The 16,769-nt window shown below is 39.7% G+C and overlaps 1 protein-coding gene across 1 annotated transcript in view; it reads right to left on the bottom strand.

Annotated features, from left to right (window-relative positions):
• ttll3 (tubulin tyrosine ligase-like family, member 3) overlaps positions 1-16,769 on the bottom strand; it is a 105,115-nt gene that overhangs the window by 65,444 nt on the left and 22,902 nt on the right. Inside the window, exons 4-6 of the mRNA XM_073072749.1 lie at positions 8,713-8,773; positions 2,310-2,414; positions 70-179 (exon numbers count right to left, since the gene is read on the bottom strand). Coding sequence (XP_072928850.1) covers positions 70-179; positions 2,310-2,414; positions 8,713-8,743 — 246 coding nt within the window. The 5' untranslated portion in view covers positions 8,744-8,773. The remainder of the gene's footprint in view (positions 1-69; positions 180-2,309; positions 2,415-8,712; positions 8,774-16,769) is intronic.

Below are 16,769 nucleotides of genomic sequence, written 5' to 3'. Positions count from 1 at the left end.
ATTCTAGTCCTTCATTCTTGAGTTGACAGGAACAGCACTCTGAATTAAATTTCTGATAAATATTTTTACCTTAATTGCTTTCTCCACAAGGAGTTTGCAATTTTTCACTCGATTGCAATTTATCTCCGGTGCAATCCCTTGAGACTTGTAGAGTTTTACCTCTTTTGTCATCCATGACTCTGGAATTAAATAAAGAAACTCCTAAGACTTACTTGTTTCCAATTGTGTTGGCAGGTTGTAGAATTAAAGTCAGTTATACAATCACCTCTGTTAGGGAATGAGTAATCATAAATAACCACATGTACTGAAAAATATTTCTTAATTTATGATAACAGCTATATTGAGCTGATTTAAGGAGTAAGTTATATTACTTTGAGATATATCCAATGGACATTGAATTGTTAAAGGTGCAATAGCAAGTGAAAATTATAAATTTTCACTTAAGAATTTTTTAAAAGCTAATGGCTCTCAAACTTACTCCAATATTCAATTGGAAAAATTGCTGATTTTGCATGGTATCCATCTACCTGATAAATCCCTCTACTTTTTGATGGCCTGAGTGTCCTAAAATCTATTGATATCTTCAAATACATAAAACAATTTAACATCTAAAATCCCCTGAATTACAGAAATCTAAAGATTTACCGTCCAATGTACCAAGATAATTTCTTCTCATCTCTGTGCTTAATTGGTGCTCCATTATCATGATACAATATTGACTCAAATAAACCTGGACTTCAAAGATAATACATATCTATTTCAAAGCAAAATATTTTAGCCCTCGTAAATCTACCACCTATAATTTACTGCTGACACACTTCACCTTTACCTCTAGGTGAGGATAAAGTAGGAAAGCCTACTGCACAGATGAGTTTGCTGGTTATTAATGGCAGACACACACTTTGCAATAACAGATTTACTAGGCAAAGATAATCTAAATGTGAATGGGATTGCCAATAGGCACAGTAAATGTAAAATGTGCAATGTGAGAATGATATTGGTATAAATATGACATCGAATTGAGCAGTATATTAATTCATGGGCAGCATGGGATAAAGGCAGATGTTAGTCAATGAGAACAACAACAAAAGGTATTCTAACCTACATACATGAACACAAAATTATTTTTGAAGAAATGTCATTGACTTGAAGTGTTAACTCTGTTCTTCTCGCCACAGATGCTGGTTGACCTACTGAGTATTTCCAATACTTTGTTTCTTTTTAAACATAGCTACATCTTAAAGGGATACAAGAGACTGAAGATGCTGGAATTTAGAACAACAAACAAGATTCCGGCAGATCTCAGCGGATCAAGGAGCATCGGTAGAAGTAAAGGGGCAGATGGTATATTGGATTGAAAAAGGGTCCAGATGAAGATTCTCAATCCAAAATACGCTCTGTCCTTTTCCTTCCACTAGAGCTGCCTGACGAACTGAGTTCCTGTTTATTGTTCTATGTCCTGTGGAGCTGTTTACATGCAGTGCAAGAATTACTGTATATGTGTGAGTGGTCTGAATGTACAATTTGAGTGACAGTGGCTTCTGGCAAGCACACGCGACAGATGTGCAACATGAAAGGCAAACATAATTGAGATGTTAAAGATACAAACTTGAATATTCAAGATTATTGAATGTCATTTCCTGTGCAAGGAGTACAAAATAATTGTTATTCAGGATACGATGCTGCACAAAAAACACAAAAAAGAACACAATAACTAAAAACACACAATAAGTATAAATACATAAGATAGATTATTTAAGTAGATTGGTTGTATGTCCAAAAAAATTGCACTAGACTGTATATAAGGTGGCTAGCAGGAAATATAAAGGAGTGGTGGAGTTAGTGGGTGGAGGTGTTGATCAGCCTTACTGCTTGGGGAAAGTAACTATTTTAAGGCTGATGGTCTTGGCATAGATTCTACGTAGCTTCTTCCCTGATAGGAGTGGGACAAACAGTCCATGAACAGATTGTGTGGGATCCTTCATGATGTTACTGGACCTTTTCTGGCACCTTTCCGTATATACTGTATTGTATGTCCTTGATAACGGGTAGTCTTGAGACAGTGATGTGTTGAGCTGTTTTCACTACCCGGTGCAGAACCTTCCTGTCTGCCATTGTGCATTTTCTGTATGAAGCAGTGAGGCAGCTTGTTAGGAATATCATAAAGTTCAATGCATTTAAGTTGCAGTGTTAGTGAAATAGATATGTGGTGTGAATGACAACGTAAATCTCAAAATGGCTAAGAATTTGATGCACGACAGATACCAGTTTAATAAAGCTGACCCAGTATAGTTAACTTCTTTTCTCACCAGATGACTTGTTTGTCTTTTTGGCTTCATTACATTGTGATTTGAAATTTTGTTTCAAACTGTTTCTTTCCAGACTCTGAATGGATTCATCCTGTTTCTCAGAAGCTGGGTCAACAAAAGAGAAAATCTAATTAAAACATGAGTACACAGTGGGTTCTCAATGAGATCTAAATCAGGCAGAGGGGAAAATGTCATAATTCTTCTGACTTTTTGAAACTGTAACATATGAGAGGTTTCTCTCTGCAGATTTGAGAACAACATATTCTTTTGGCTGACTTGCCTGACAGCTGTTCACAAAGAAGGCATGACAATGCCTCTAAGAAGAGGCATCCACAAGGAGCACTGCCTCAAGAAAGCAGCATCCGTCAGCAACAACCCCACTATCTAAGGCCATTCTCTCTGCTCATTGCTGCCATCGGAAAGGAGATACAGGAGCCTTAGATCCCACTCCACCAGGTTCATGAACAGTTATTACCCTTCAATCATCAAGCCCCTGAACCATCATGGATAACTTCACTCACCTCATCTCTGAACTGATTCCACAACTTATGGACTTATTTTCAAGTCAGTTCAGATTGGCAACATCTCCTCCACAGTCACAATCAGCACAAGTGCACCATTAGGCTGTGTGCTTAGCTCCCTGCTCTACTCACTTTATACTTACAGTGGTGCAAGAAAGTTTGTGAACCCTGTAGAATCATCTGTTTCTGCATGTATGACCTAAAATGTGATCAGATCTTCACATAGTCCTAAAACTAGATAAAGAGAACCCAATTAAATAAGCAACACAGAAAACTTTATACTTGTTCATTTACTTATTGAGAAATATGATCCAATATTACATGCATTCGATGGAAAAAGTATGTGAACCTTTGCTTTCAGTAACTGGTGTGACTTCACCACCCCCCCTCCCTCCCACCCCGCCCCATGCAACAATAACTTTAACCAAACATTTCCAGTAACTATTGAACAGTCCTGGACATCAGCTAGGAGGAATTTTAGGCCATTCCTCCTTAAAAAACTGCTTCAACTCTGGGATGCTGGTGGGCTTCCTTGCATGAACTGCTTACTTCAGGTCCTTCCACAACATTTCTATAAGATTAAGGTCAGGACTTTGATTTGGCCATTCCAAAACTCAAACATCCTTCTTTTTAAATCATTCTGTTGTTGATTTACTCTTGTCTTTTGGGTCATTATCATGTTGCATAAGGCTTCAGGTGATGGATTGGCGTTCTCCTGTAAAATTACTTAATACTATTTTGAGTTCATTGTTCCTTCAATAATTGCAAGCTGTTCAGGCCCTGAGGCAGCAAAGCAGCCCCAAACCAAGATGCTTCTTCCACCATGCTTCACAGTTGGGATGAGGTTTTGGTGTTGGTGTGCAGTGCCCTTTTTCCTCCAAACATATCAATGTGCATTTTAGCCAAAAAGTTCAACTTTTATCTCATCTGTCCACAGAACATTGTCTCAGAAGTGTTGTAGAATATTCAGGTGGTCTTTTGCAAACTTGAAACTTGCAGCAGTGGTGTCCTTCCATGAACACCATTCTTATTCAGCATTTTTCTTATAGTGGACAAATGAATACAGTCGGCCCTCCTTATCCATGGATTCCGCATACGCGAATTCAACCAACCGCGAATCGCGAAAACCCAGAAGTGCTCTTCCAGCACTTCTTGTTTGAGCATGTACAGACATTTTTTCTTGTCATTTTTCCCTAAACAATGCAGTATAACAACCATTTTACATAGCATTTACATTGTATTAGGTATTATAAGTAATCTAGAGATGATATAAAGTATACGGGAGGATGTGCGTGGGTTATCGTGCATCGGAATCGAAAAAAGTCGCAAGTTCTCTTACTAAGTAAGTCGGAACAGATACATCCGGTATTATTTAGCGTCAGTTAGTCAATTGTTTGCCTTAGTATATAGTACATATTTTACCTTTCTATGCACATAAAACACTTAAGAACGTATGTTTCAGCTCCAGGCTCGGGAATGGAAGTTCTCGGGACTCAGGACAGATCGCTCCCTAGTGTGCTCTCCACCGTGCCGGGTTGATGTGGAGGATCAAAACCTCAAAACCCCAAAACCTAATAATTAAACCACTGTGTTGTTTAGTAATAATTGTAGCTTTCATCGGGGCAGAGCCTTTCTCACTTTATCCTTTAAAATTGTTCCGATTGTTGACCGACGTAGCCTAACACTTTTCCGATTACCTATGGCGTTTCACCTCTTTCCGATCGCTTTATTATTTCCACTTTATTTTCAATCGTGATTGTGATTATTTTCGTGAACAGAAACACTGCGCATTCAGAGCTCTGGCACCGAGTCCTAATGTCCAGTGCTCTGAGACAGGTTAAATAAGGTCTGGGGTTCCGCTGGGTCCTAAGTTCCACCGGATTGAGACAGGCTGAATAAGGGACTTGAGCATCCGCGAATTTTGGTATCCGCGAGGGGTCCCGTAACCAATCCCCCACGGATAAGGAGGGCCGACTGTAAAGACATTAGCAAGTTCTAGAGATTTCTGCAGGTCTTTTGCTGTTACCCTTGGGTTCTTTTTCACCTCCTTCAGCATTGTACATTTTGCTCTTGGTGTGATCTTTGCAAGTTGCCCAATCCTAGGGAGAGTAACAACAGCACTGAACTTCCTTCATTTGTAGACATTTTCTCTTACTGTGGACTGATGAACACTCAGGTCTTTAGAAATGCTTTTGTAGCCTTTTGCAGCTTCATGCATCTCTGCAATTCTCCTCTGAAGGTCCTCTGAACGTTGCTTTGATTGAGGCATGGTGCACATAAACAGATCTTTCTTGACATGAACAGGCTCTATCAGGCTTAGTGTGTCTTTTTTTATAGAGCAGGGCACCTCTACAACCCACACTTTAATCACATCTCATTGATTGGAATACCTGGCTTCAAATAGCTTTTGTAAAAATCATTATGCCAGAGGTTCACTTAACTTTTCCAACAAGTACATATAATATTGGATAATTTTTCTCAATAAATAAATGAACAAGTATAATGTCTTTGTGTTATTTATTTAATTGGTTCTCTTTATCTAGTTTTAGAACATGTGAAGATCTGTTCAATTTTAGGTCATATTTATGCAGAAATAGAGAAAATTCTACAGGGTTCACAAACTGTATGATTGTGAGGGTAAGCACAGCTCCAATGTCATAATTAAGTTTGCTGGCAACACCACTGTTGTTGGCCTAATCAAAGGTGGTGACGAATCAGCATATAGGAAAGAAATTGAAAATCAGGCTGGAAGGTGACACAACAGCAGCCTCTCACTCAGCATCTGCAAAACCAAAGAGCTGATTATTGATTGCAGGAGGAAGAAACATGAGGTCCTTGAACCAGTCCTTATCAGGAGATCAGAGATGGATAGGATCAGCAAGTTTAAATTCCTCCGTATTATCATTTCAGAGGATCGTTCCTGGGTCCAGCATGCAAGTGCCATTACAAAGGAAGCACAAAAGCTGCTCTACTTTCTTAGAAACTTGCACAGATTCAGTGTGTCATCTAAGACTTTGACAAACCTCTATCGATGCACAGTGGAGAGTATACTGACTGGTTGCATCACAAACTGGTATGGGAACACCAATGCCCTTGAACAAAAAAGCCTACAAGAAATAGTGGATACAGCCCAGTCCATCACAGGTAAAGCCCTCCCCATCACTGGGTAAATCTGCATGGAGGACTGTCACAGGTAAAGCCCTCCCCATCACTGGGTAAATCTACATGGAGGACTGTCACAGGTAAAGCCCTCCCCATCACTGGGTAAATCTGCATGGAGGTGTGTCACAGGTAAAGCCCTCCCCATCACTGGGTACATCTGCATGGAGGACTGTCACAAGTAAAGCCCTCCCCATCACTGGGTACATCTGCATGGAGGAGTGTCACAGGTAAAGCCCTCCCCATCACTGGGTAAATCTGCATGGAGGACTGTCACAGGTAAAGCCCTCCCCATCACTGGGTAAATCTACATGGAGGACTGTCACAGGTAAAGCCCTCCCCATCACTGGGTAAATCTGCATGGAGGTGTGTCACAGGTAAAGCCCTCCCCATCACTGGGTACATCTGCATGGAGGAGTGTCACAGGTAAAGCCCTCCCCATCACTGGGTACATCTGCATGGAGGAGTGTCACAGGTAAAGCCCTCCCCATCACTGGGTACATCTGCATGGAGGAGTGTCACAGGTAAAGCCCTCCCCATCACTGGGTAAATCTGCATGGAGGACTGTCACAGGTAAAGCCCTCCCCATCACTGGGTACATCTGCATGGAGGAGTGTCACAGGTAAAGCCCTCCCCATCACTGGGTACATCTGCATGGAGGAGTGTCACAGGTAAAGCCCTCCCCATCACTGGGTACATCTGCATGGAGGAGTGTCACAGGTAAAGCCCTCCCCATCACTGGGTACATCTACATGGAGGACTGTCACAAGAAGCAGCACCCAGACCATGGTCTCTTCTCATTGCTGCCATCACGAATTAGGTACAGGAGCCTCAAGTCCCACACCATCAGGTTCAGGAACAGTTATTACCCCTCAACCATGAGGCTCTTGAACCAGAGGGGATAACTTCATTCAAACCAACAGTGAACTCATTCCACAACATATGGACTCAATTTCAAGGACTCTACTGTACATCTTGTGTTCTTGATATTTATTGCTAATTTATTATTAGTGTTTTTTCTTTTTGTATCTGTACTTATATATACATATATGTACTTTGATAATAAATTCACTTTAAACTTTGAAGGACTATATAACTCATATCCTTTTTAAATTTGCACAGCTGGTCTTCTTTTGGACATGGGTTGTTTGTCAGTCTTCATTTATGTTTAGTTTCAGAGTGTGTTGATTCTGTTGTATTTCTCCATTCTACTGCCTTCAAGAAAATGAATCTCAGGGTTGTACATGGTGACATAATGTACTTTGATAATTAACTTTGACTCAGAAACTGGAGGCAGAGCTAATATATCACCAGAGGGCATTTTCTTCAAGCTCATCGGTGAAACAGCTTAATTTACTCCCTTTGTCTCTTTTTTCCTTTCCGAGGTGGATGGGGTTATGTCGGATTCCAAGATCTCTGGCTGCACTCCAAGTGCGGTTCTTTATGGTGGTAGTTTCCACTCCTGGAGCTTACTGCTTTTTGATGCAGGGCAGAAGATGTGGGCCTTCGGGGTAAGGCCCTACAGCCCTGTGGATGAGCCGATTCCAAGCTGGTGCCATAGGGAGAAACGGAACATTGTGAACAGCAGATCGGCTGACCGAGGTCTCTGTGCTCAGGTGACTGCTCTCTCTGTCTTTCTCTCAATTGTGGGGGAGAGTTTGCTACTGGTTCTTGAGTCCGGAAGCTCAGAATAGAAGTGTGAAAAGGCAGACTGTAACATCATAATCAACTAGTTGTTTTGTTTTGTTAGTCTCCCCTTTTCCTGTGGAAAAGGGGCAACACCCTCTGTCCCTTGTTAGGACGAGAGAGTGAGCTTGTAACATGTTGAATTGTCAGGTCAGCAGTAGTTTTTGTTTTACTGCAGATCATGATCTTTCTTTTTGGGGCTTTGCTGTTGCCTGCTTGGTGGGTAGTGGGTGCTGAGGCTTCCTACTGAATAAGAGGGGGAGGGGAGGAGGAGGCTGAGGCTTTGCTGCTGCTGCTTGTGTGTGGAAGGAGGGAGAGGAGGATTTGGGGTTCTAATGTTTTACCATCATTCATTCTTTGAGGTTCTCTTCTGGTTTGATGAATGTCTGCGAAAAGCCAGAGTTCAGATTGTATGCTGCATAAACTCTCTGATATGAAATGGAACCACTGAACCTAACCGGAACAATGCTTCCCATCACACATGGGGTGCATTCTAATCCCAGGCTACGCACACTGCTTTTCCTATACGCTGGCAACAGGATGGACAGAAAAGTTGAAGTATGTCCTTTCTGTGTCTTCATTCTGATTGTCTACCAAATATTGAGTTGTGTCCAGCACTTAACTGCATCATTTGGATTTGTTCTGCATTTAAAAGCAGGAAGCAATACATTCCAACTCGTTGGATGTTCAAATCTACTTGTACATTCATAACTGTAGGGGGCAGGAAGTAGATCCAGCTGGAGACTCTGGTGTAAAGTATAACATAAGTAGCTATATATTGAATGCAAACTGGTACAAGCATTTCCCTGGTTCATATCTAGTAAGGACATATACTGGATTAGTCAGCTGTACAAATGCTGTCTTGATCAAACCATCGCCTGAAACAACATTTCTCAGCAAAATATTGATCTGATTACTGTTTTTGTTTTAGGTGATGCAATTGAAATCTACACAGCTACAGTTGCTCTCGAGCCTCTTGAGAGTCCTGAAAACATATGAATGGTTGCTGTTAGAATTAGCAAAACAGTGCATCTTACCATTGTCCTTGGGACAGCTGCCACCAGCCATGTTGTCCTTGATCCCACGGCTATTGTTGTTCTGTTGTAACAGTAACATAACTATTAGCCACAGTTATGAACTGACCCTAATAACAATCAGAGAGTATTAGAAACATGCTGTGAGAAATTGTCATATCATTCAAAGTTTTGCCTTCAGCCAAAATCTAACTAAGGTTTCTTCTGCAATTGTTTGTTTCCTAAGAGATCTCAGTACGGTTTCCTACCTCATTATATAAATATATGTATGGTCCTCTAAATACCAATTTATCAATTTTAACAACTATATTACAGATCTATTTAATATCTATGCTTACACACCTCTGAATTAATGTAATTATTTCAGCAGTGCTGAACTCCACTTTATATCTACCCCTGTAATCAAACTCTGCCACTTCAGGTAACTTCCTTTCCCTGTGTCAGGATGGGTAGTTCATTGTTAGATATTAACTTGGGTTTGCACTTATTACCACTGGATCTGCTAGGCACATGTTCTTGGCCTTGTATTTCATAATATTTACATTGCTCTGTGTTCTCATTATCTGCATTTTGTACCTTTAATAAACAAAGGATCCTGCCTTTCTCCCTCGTGGCTCCCATTAGCCCATTGTCCAGATGACTTCATTAACAGCTATGCCTGTAGTAAACGTGGCTCAAACTATCATTTTCCTTTTATCCTATCGATATTCCCCCAAACATTGCAATCTGTCCTAAGTTCTGACAAAGGATCTTTGACCTGATACATTAACTCTGTTTCTCTTCCCACAGATGCTGACTGACTTGCTGGATATACCCTGCATTTTGTGTTTTCATTATAAATGAATTCTTCCTTTACATGCCTTAGATGGTATATTACCCTGTCTGCCTGAACTAAATCAAATACAGTCAATTCAGCTTAATTGGGCCATTGGTTAATTTGGGCAGCCACTTATTTGGGAACTTTTAAAGAACAAAAACTAATCAAGAAAATTGCTGAGATTCTCTTTCGTTATTTGGGACACCATGCCACATAATTGGGGCAGGAGAGTATTGCTGAACAGGTTATAACTAGAGTTAGTCACATACACTTTTGTGGCTGTTAGACACAACAGGATGCTTACAGTGAACAGATTTTAAATAGCATCAGTTATGTGTGTTTTTGTTCATGAAGTAGTGACTTTATCACAAATTGTTGGTGAGAAATAAGCAGCAAGACAATTCAGAACGATTTTGCTCACAGTGGTTTCAAGCATTCCGATTTGGAGATTCCAGAAACAGCCGGGAGTGAAAATAAGACATATTGACTACTTCAACAAGTTAGGAACTACGAAAAATTTGAAGGTATCGACAATCATCTTGAATGTTACAATGAAAATGACTTGGAGAGTACAATAGCGGAAAGCATTGTATGAAGGCAGCCTATCATCTGCACTAGGTGTCTATGCTGATTTTGCTCATTGTGTACACTGGATGAATTCCTCCGTTGATAACTGTTAGGAACTAATGTGCAGCATTGTAGTACTGCAGTGCTATTGACAGTGTTCTTATTTCATTATTTCATTTAAATACATAACTTGCTACTCAGTCTGTCTTCTATACCATTTTAACTACTATTTCCATGAAACTTCGGCTAATTGGACAGCTGCTTAATTGGCCCAAAATGTGTATGGTCACTATGTGTCCCAATTAACCAGAACTCACTGTATTTTGGATATTTTGTGGTAAGGGATGAAGGGCTTTTCAGATTTGTTGAAAATACTTGTTGATAATGATGCACTCATGAGCTTTCTAGAGAGCACACATTTTAATGGATTAGTTCTTCTGCTTCACGGACTGCAATGTGGAACAATCAGTATTTTAAAGTTTTTACAGATATTTAATTCAATATGTATTTTTATTTGTTTTTAAATATTTTATATTATTTTCCATTTTCTTAATGCTGTCACTGTTTTTATTTTCAACATATCAGGTAGTAGGATGGTTGTAGGGCAGACCCCTACCCCCATCTTTTGTTTAGGCTTCTGCCCCCCTTCCTTTCCAGTCCTGATGAATGGTATTGGTCCAAAATGTCAACTGCTTATCTCCCTCCATAGATGCTGCCTGACCTGCATTTTGTGTGTTCTCCTTGCAGTTAGTGTAGTTGACTTTGTCTCCTTTCCTCTAGATAGCTGCGATTCTCTCATCACTTGGGGCTCCTTTCACGTTCTCCTTTTCCCAGGTGTAGGAAATAAGAACGTGCATGTCAAGTTCCTCACTTGCTGACTTGTTTGTTGCAACCATAGTAAGAATGCTCCTTCTTATTGTGTTAAAGACACTCAGTATGTAAGAGGAAGAGAATATTATGATTTGTCATCCAGAAAAAAACTACCCTCTGAGTCACATTAGTTTTAGGAAGCTGAGACAAAATAAATAATTAGCCGCTTGTGTCCATGTTTGGCTTGTGATTAAGTTCCAACTTTAGGTATGGTTTGCTGTGCCCGACAGAATTTATTGTCATTAATCTGTCAAAATCATTCACAGTTCTGGTTAAGTACTGACAAAAAACACAGTTCAAAGTGAAACTACATCAAAACCTGCATGTAAAGAAATGGATACATACTGTGCATTAATCTAAATTGCAGCATATTAGAAAATCACAATGACTATGAGCTTAACACCTTCTAAGCATTCTTTGAAAAGGAGAATAACACTAGACCTGTGCAACTCCACAAAGCATCTGGTGATCCTGTGATGTCTGTCTTGGAGGCTGGCATCAGGACATCCTTTGAGAAGGTGAATGCTCTCGAGGCATCAAGCCCCAAAGGAGTACCTGACAGGGAACTGAAAATCTATGCTGACCAACTGACTAGGGTGTTCAAAGACATCTTCAAATCTCTCACTGCTGCAGTCAAAGCTTTTGAACCTGCTCCAAAAGGGCAGCTGCCTCAATGACCAGTGGCACTCATATCCATCATTATGTCGTGCTTCAAGAGGTTGGTTATGGTTAGAATTAACTCCTACCTGAGCAAGGACCTGGACCTGCTACAATTCACCTACACTACAACAGGTCTAGAGTGAACCTAATCTCACTGGGTCCCCACACTGCTTTGAAGCACCTAGACAACAGCAAGACATATCAGGCTACAATTTATCAATTACATTGTGGCATCCAACACCATCGTTCCCTCATTGCTAATAACCAGTCTTAAAAAGCTGGGCCTCTGCAACTGGATCTTCACATTCTTTGTTGCAGTCAGCACAGATTGATTATTACATCTCCTCCTCGCTGACTCTCAGCAAAGGCACACCCAAAGGGTGCATGCTTATCCCACTGTTCTATTGGCTTTATACTCATGACTCAAAAGTTATCCGTAAATTTGTTGATGACGCCATTGTTGTTGGTTGAATGTCAGTGGAGTAAATGGCACAAGGAGACATAGAGGAGAGAAAAGGCTCGGCTGGTTCAGTGATATTTAAACAATAACCTTGCATTCAACATCAGCAAGACCAAATAGCTGATTGTGGACTTCAAGAAGAGGAAGTCAGAGGAACACATACCAGCCCATATTGAGGAATAAGCAAAGGAAAGGCTAAATAGCTTCTAATTCCTCAACTCTGTCATCTCAGAGAACCTAATCTGGACCCACCACATTGATGCAATGACAAAAAAGACATGCCAGCAGCTCTACTTCATTAGGAGTTGGAGGAGATTTGGTACATCACCAAAGATCCTTACAAATTTTGATAGTGTACATAAGAACATAAAAATAGGAGCAGGAGTAGGCCATCTGGCCCATTGAACCTGCTCCACCATTCAATAAGATCATGGCTGATCTGGCTATAGATTCATCTTCTTGTACCTGCCTTTTCCCCATAACCTTTAATTCCCCTACCTTGCCTTAAATATATTTACTGAGGCAGCCTTCACAGCTTCATTGGGCAGAGAATTCCACAGATTCACCACTCTCTGGGAAAAGTAATCCCTCCTCATCTCTGTCCTAAATCTACTCTCCCTAATCTTGAGGCTATGTCCCTAGTTCTAGTCTTATCTACCAGTGGAAACAACTTTTCTGCCTCTATCTTATCTAGCCCTTTCATAATTCTATATGCTTCTATAAGATCTCCTCTCATTATTCTGAATTCCAGCAAGTACAGTCCCAGGTGACTCTATCTCTCCTCATAGTCTAACCCCCTCATCTCTGGAATCAACCTGGTGAACTTCCTCTGCACCACCTCCAAAGCCAGTACTCCAGGTGCAGCCTCACCAGTACCCTGTATAGTTGCTGCATAACTTCCCTGCTCTTAAATTCAATCCCTCTAGCAATGAAGGCCAACATCCCATTTGCCTTTTTGATGGCCTGCTGCACCTGCAAATCAACCTTTTGTGATTCATGCACTAACACTCCCAAGTCCCTCTGCACAGCAGCATGCTGCAATTTTTTACTATTTAAATAATAATCTGCTCTTTCATCTTTCCTTCCAAAGTGCATGACTTCACATTTGCCAACATTGTACTCCATCTGCCCAGTGGAACACATTCTGGCTCACAACCTGGTAAGGAGCCTCCAATACAGACGACTGCAGAGGGTTGTTGACCTGGTCAGCTCCATCACTGATACCCTCAAAGTGGTGGTACAGACTTTAATTGTTAAACCTTCCTGGCTGTGAACTAGCTGAATATGACCCATGTTTTATTATGGTTGCATTTACATGCTTTGGGTTTTTTTTAAAAACACTGATGATTGCATCATAACAATAATAGAAAAAGATTGAGATATGCCTGCTACTAACATAACTACTAACATAACATAACTACTCATATGCCTGCTATTAACATAACTACTCTTTACACTGTAATTTCATACAGTTAAAAAGATGTTGATATCATTAACTAATCCAACAGATTTATTCTACAAATCAACATGCCTTTTCTTTACTATCATTAACAAGGTAAAGCATCTAAGATAATTCACAATCATTATCAAACAAAATGTGTTACTGTGACACATTGAAATATGTTGTAAAAAGCTTGGTCAAACTGAAAGGTTTTAAAGAACATCTTGAGGAAATACAGAAGAGGGTATTCCAAAGTTTACGACCTAACTAGTTCAAACATAGCAAAGAAACTCAGGGCCATCCAAGAGGCTAGAAGGGAGGAGACAAAGATGTGTTGGTTTTAATTACTACCCAGCATAGAATATGCTTAATGTTAAAAATAGAAAGACATACAATATTTGTCCAATTTGCAAACTCAGTTAGTTATATATTTTGGCTTTCAAGAAGCTTAAAGGAGCCTCGCAAGGAGCCATAGAGACTCCATCTTTCCAACCTGCTTGTTCACCCTCTGTTTTCTTTCTTTCTTTTCAAATCTTTTTATTATTATTATCCAAAATACAAGAGTACATCAACGTAAGTAACATTTACAATGTCTCAAAAGAGAAAAAAAAACAATATTAAGGATTGAAAAATATGGTGACACAAAAAAAGAGAGGAAAAGAAAAAAAACCCTACTAAAGCAAGAAAACAGTGAGGAAAGAAAAAGACCCATTAGGTGTTCAACCCCGGAGCCATTCGTCGTACCGCCAGCAAAAAAAATTATACCAAAATTTACAATTAGATCGTGGAGAAAATCTATCAATTAACTCAAATGGTAATAACGAGCAAATGAACCCCATCTTTTCTCAAAATCAAACATAGGTTCGAAGGTTCGACTTCTAATTTTCTCCAAACTAAGACATAACATCATTCCAGAGAACCATTGTGACAGAGTGGGAGCCGACGTATCCTTCCACTTCAACAAAATGGCCCTCCTAGCTGTCAATGTAACAAACGCAATAACATGTTGGTCAGACAAAGACAGATCAACTGGAAAAGAATAATAATGAAATGAAGTTATTTCTGGGAAAACTTAAAGATGTGGAAACTCAGGTTACTAATCATGAAGAGGAATTGAAGTTAACTAAACAAAAATTGTCTGAAACAACAAGTTTGGAAAAATATCAAAATAAGATTATAGACCTGGAAACTAGGTCTTGCCAAAAAAATATACAAATTGTTGGATTGCAAGAAGGAGCTGAAAATGGAGACTTAACTGTTTACTTTGGTAAGCTCTTTCATACTCTATTTCCGACTATTTTATCACAGCCGCCTGCTATTGAAACAGCACATAGAGTGTTTACTTCAAAATTTAAAGATTCAAGCAGACCAAGATTTATTCTGGTTTGTTTTCATCACTTTAAAATTAAAGATTAAATAATGCTACAAGCAAGAAAACAGAGTTTTCAGATTCAACGAGTCTGAGCTCCATTTTTATGAAGATTATCTGAAAGAAGTAATGGAACAAAGATAAAGATTTGCTTTGGTAATGAAACAAGCATATGATAAGAAACTATTTCCCTCTTTGAGTTACCCGACAAGAATGAAAGTTTTTCCTCCTAATTCTTCTCCACGCATTTTCTTTAACCCAAAAGCCGGATATATATATATCCGGGAGGGTTTAGTTACTTATGATATTGCTAATTAATATTTTTGTAAATTTAGTTCGGTTAAATATACTATTAACCTCTTTTTTATCTGTTTTATTAGATAGATACTTTATTCATCCCCATGGGGAAATTCAACATTTTTTCCAATGTCCCATACACTTATTGTAGCAAAACTAATTACATACAATACTTAACTCAGTAAAAATATGATATGCATCTAAAATCACCCTCTCAAAAAGCATTAATAATAGCTTTTAAAAAGTTCTTAAGTAGTTTACTTAAATACATTGAGTCCTAACCCCGGCACTTTAACATATCTTACTCCTGGCGGTTGAATTGTAAAGCTGAATGGCATTGGGGAGTATTGATCTCTTCATCCTGTCTGAGGAGCATTGCATCGATAGCAACCTGTCACTGAAACTGCTTCTCTGTCTCTGGATGGTGCTATGTAGAGGATGTTCAGGGTTTTCCATAATTGACCGTAGCCTACTCAGCGCCCTTCGCTCTGCTACTGATGTTATACTCTCCAGTACTTTGCCCACGACAGAGCCCGCCTTCTTTACCAGCTCATTAACACGTGAGGCATCCCTCTTCTTAATGCTGCCTCCCCAACACGCCACCACAAAGAAGAGGGCGCTCTCCACAACTGACCTATAAAACATCTTCAGCATCTCACTACAGACATTGAATGATGCCAACCTTCTAAGGAAGTACAGTCGACTCTGTGCCTTCCTGCACAAGGCATCTGTGTTGGCAGTCCAGTCTAGCTTCTCATCTAACTGTACTCCCAGATACTTGTAGGTCTTAACCTGCTCCACACATTCTCCATTAATGATCACTGGCTCCATATGAGGCCTAGATCTCCTAAAGTCCACCACCATCTCCTTGGTCTTGGTGATATTGAGCGTCCTATAACCAAATTTAAAGTTTTCTTAGGGATTCAAAGCTAAACTTAAGATGGCGCTGGTTTTTCTCTCTAAGTGATTATATTATTTTGGTTCTTTTTTTGTTTAATGCATGATGGAATGTAAATACTCTCCTTTGTTGAGATGTTACTGTCGTTCTTGCAAGGTCATTTTTTTTTTGTGTGCTGGCTGGGGGAAGGGAGAGAGGAGACTGACAGAGTGGCCCATGGCTTTGTATTCTATCTCAGTTTGCTTGCCTTTTTTCCGGGCTTTTGGGAGGGTGGGTGGATTTAGAGTTAGGAGTTTTTTCCCATTGGGTGGTTCCCGAACATGCGTGTTTTTTATATGGTTGTATTCTTCATCACCGCCATCTTTGATAATTCCGTATTGGTATGTGCTCTGCGCATGTATAAAGTAAATTAGAATAAAATTATAGTATGGCAGTTAAATTGATTAATGTAATAAGTTGGAATGTACGTGGTTGGAATCATCCTATTAAATGAAAAAAGACTTTTAAAATTATTAATCGATTCCAACTTGATACAACTTTTGCTCAGGAGACGCATATCAGGGTGGGAGATCAAAATAGGTTTTTTGGATGGTGGAATGGATTACAGCTCCATGCTACTTCTCAGAGTAAAACTAAAGGCGTCTCTATCTTTATTAAATCTAATATATTTACTCAAGAGGA

Source organism: Hemitrygon akajei, chromosome 19, assembly GCF_048418815.1.
Source record: "Hemitrygon akajei chromosome 19, sHemAka1.3, whole genome shotgun sequence".
In the NCBI taxonomy this organism is placed as follows: Eukaryota; Metazoa; Chordata; class Chondrichthyes; order Myliobatiformes; family Dasyatidae; genus Hemitrygon; species Hemitrygon akajei.
Note: the sequence above shows the minus strand (reverse complement) of the source record. Positions and strands in the feature narration are given on the sequence as shown.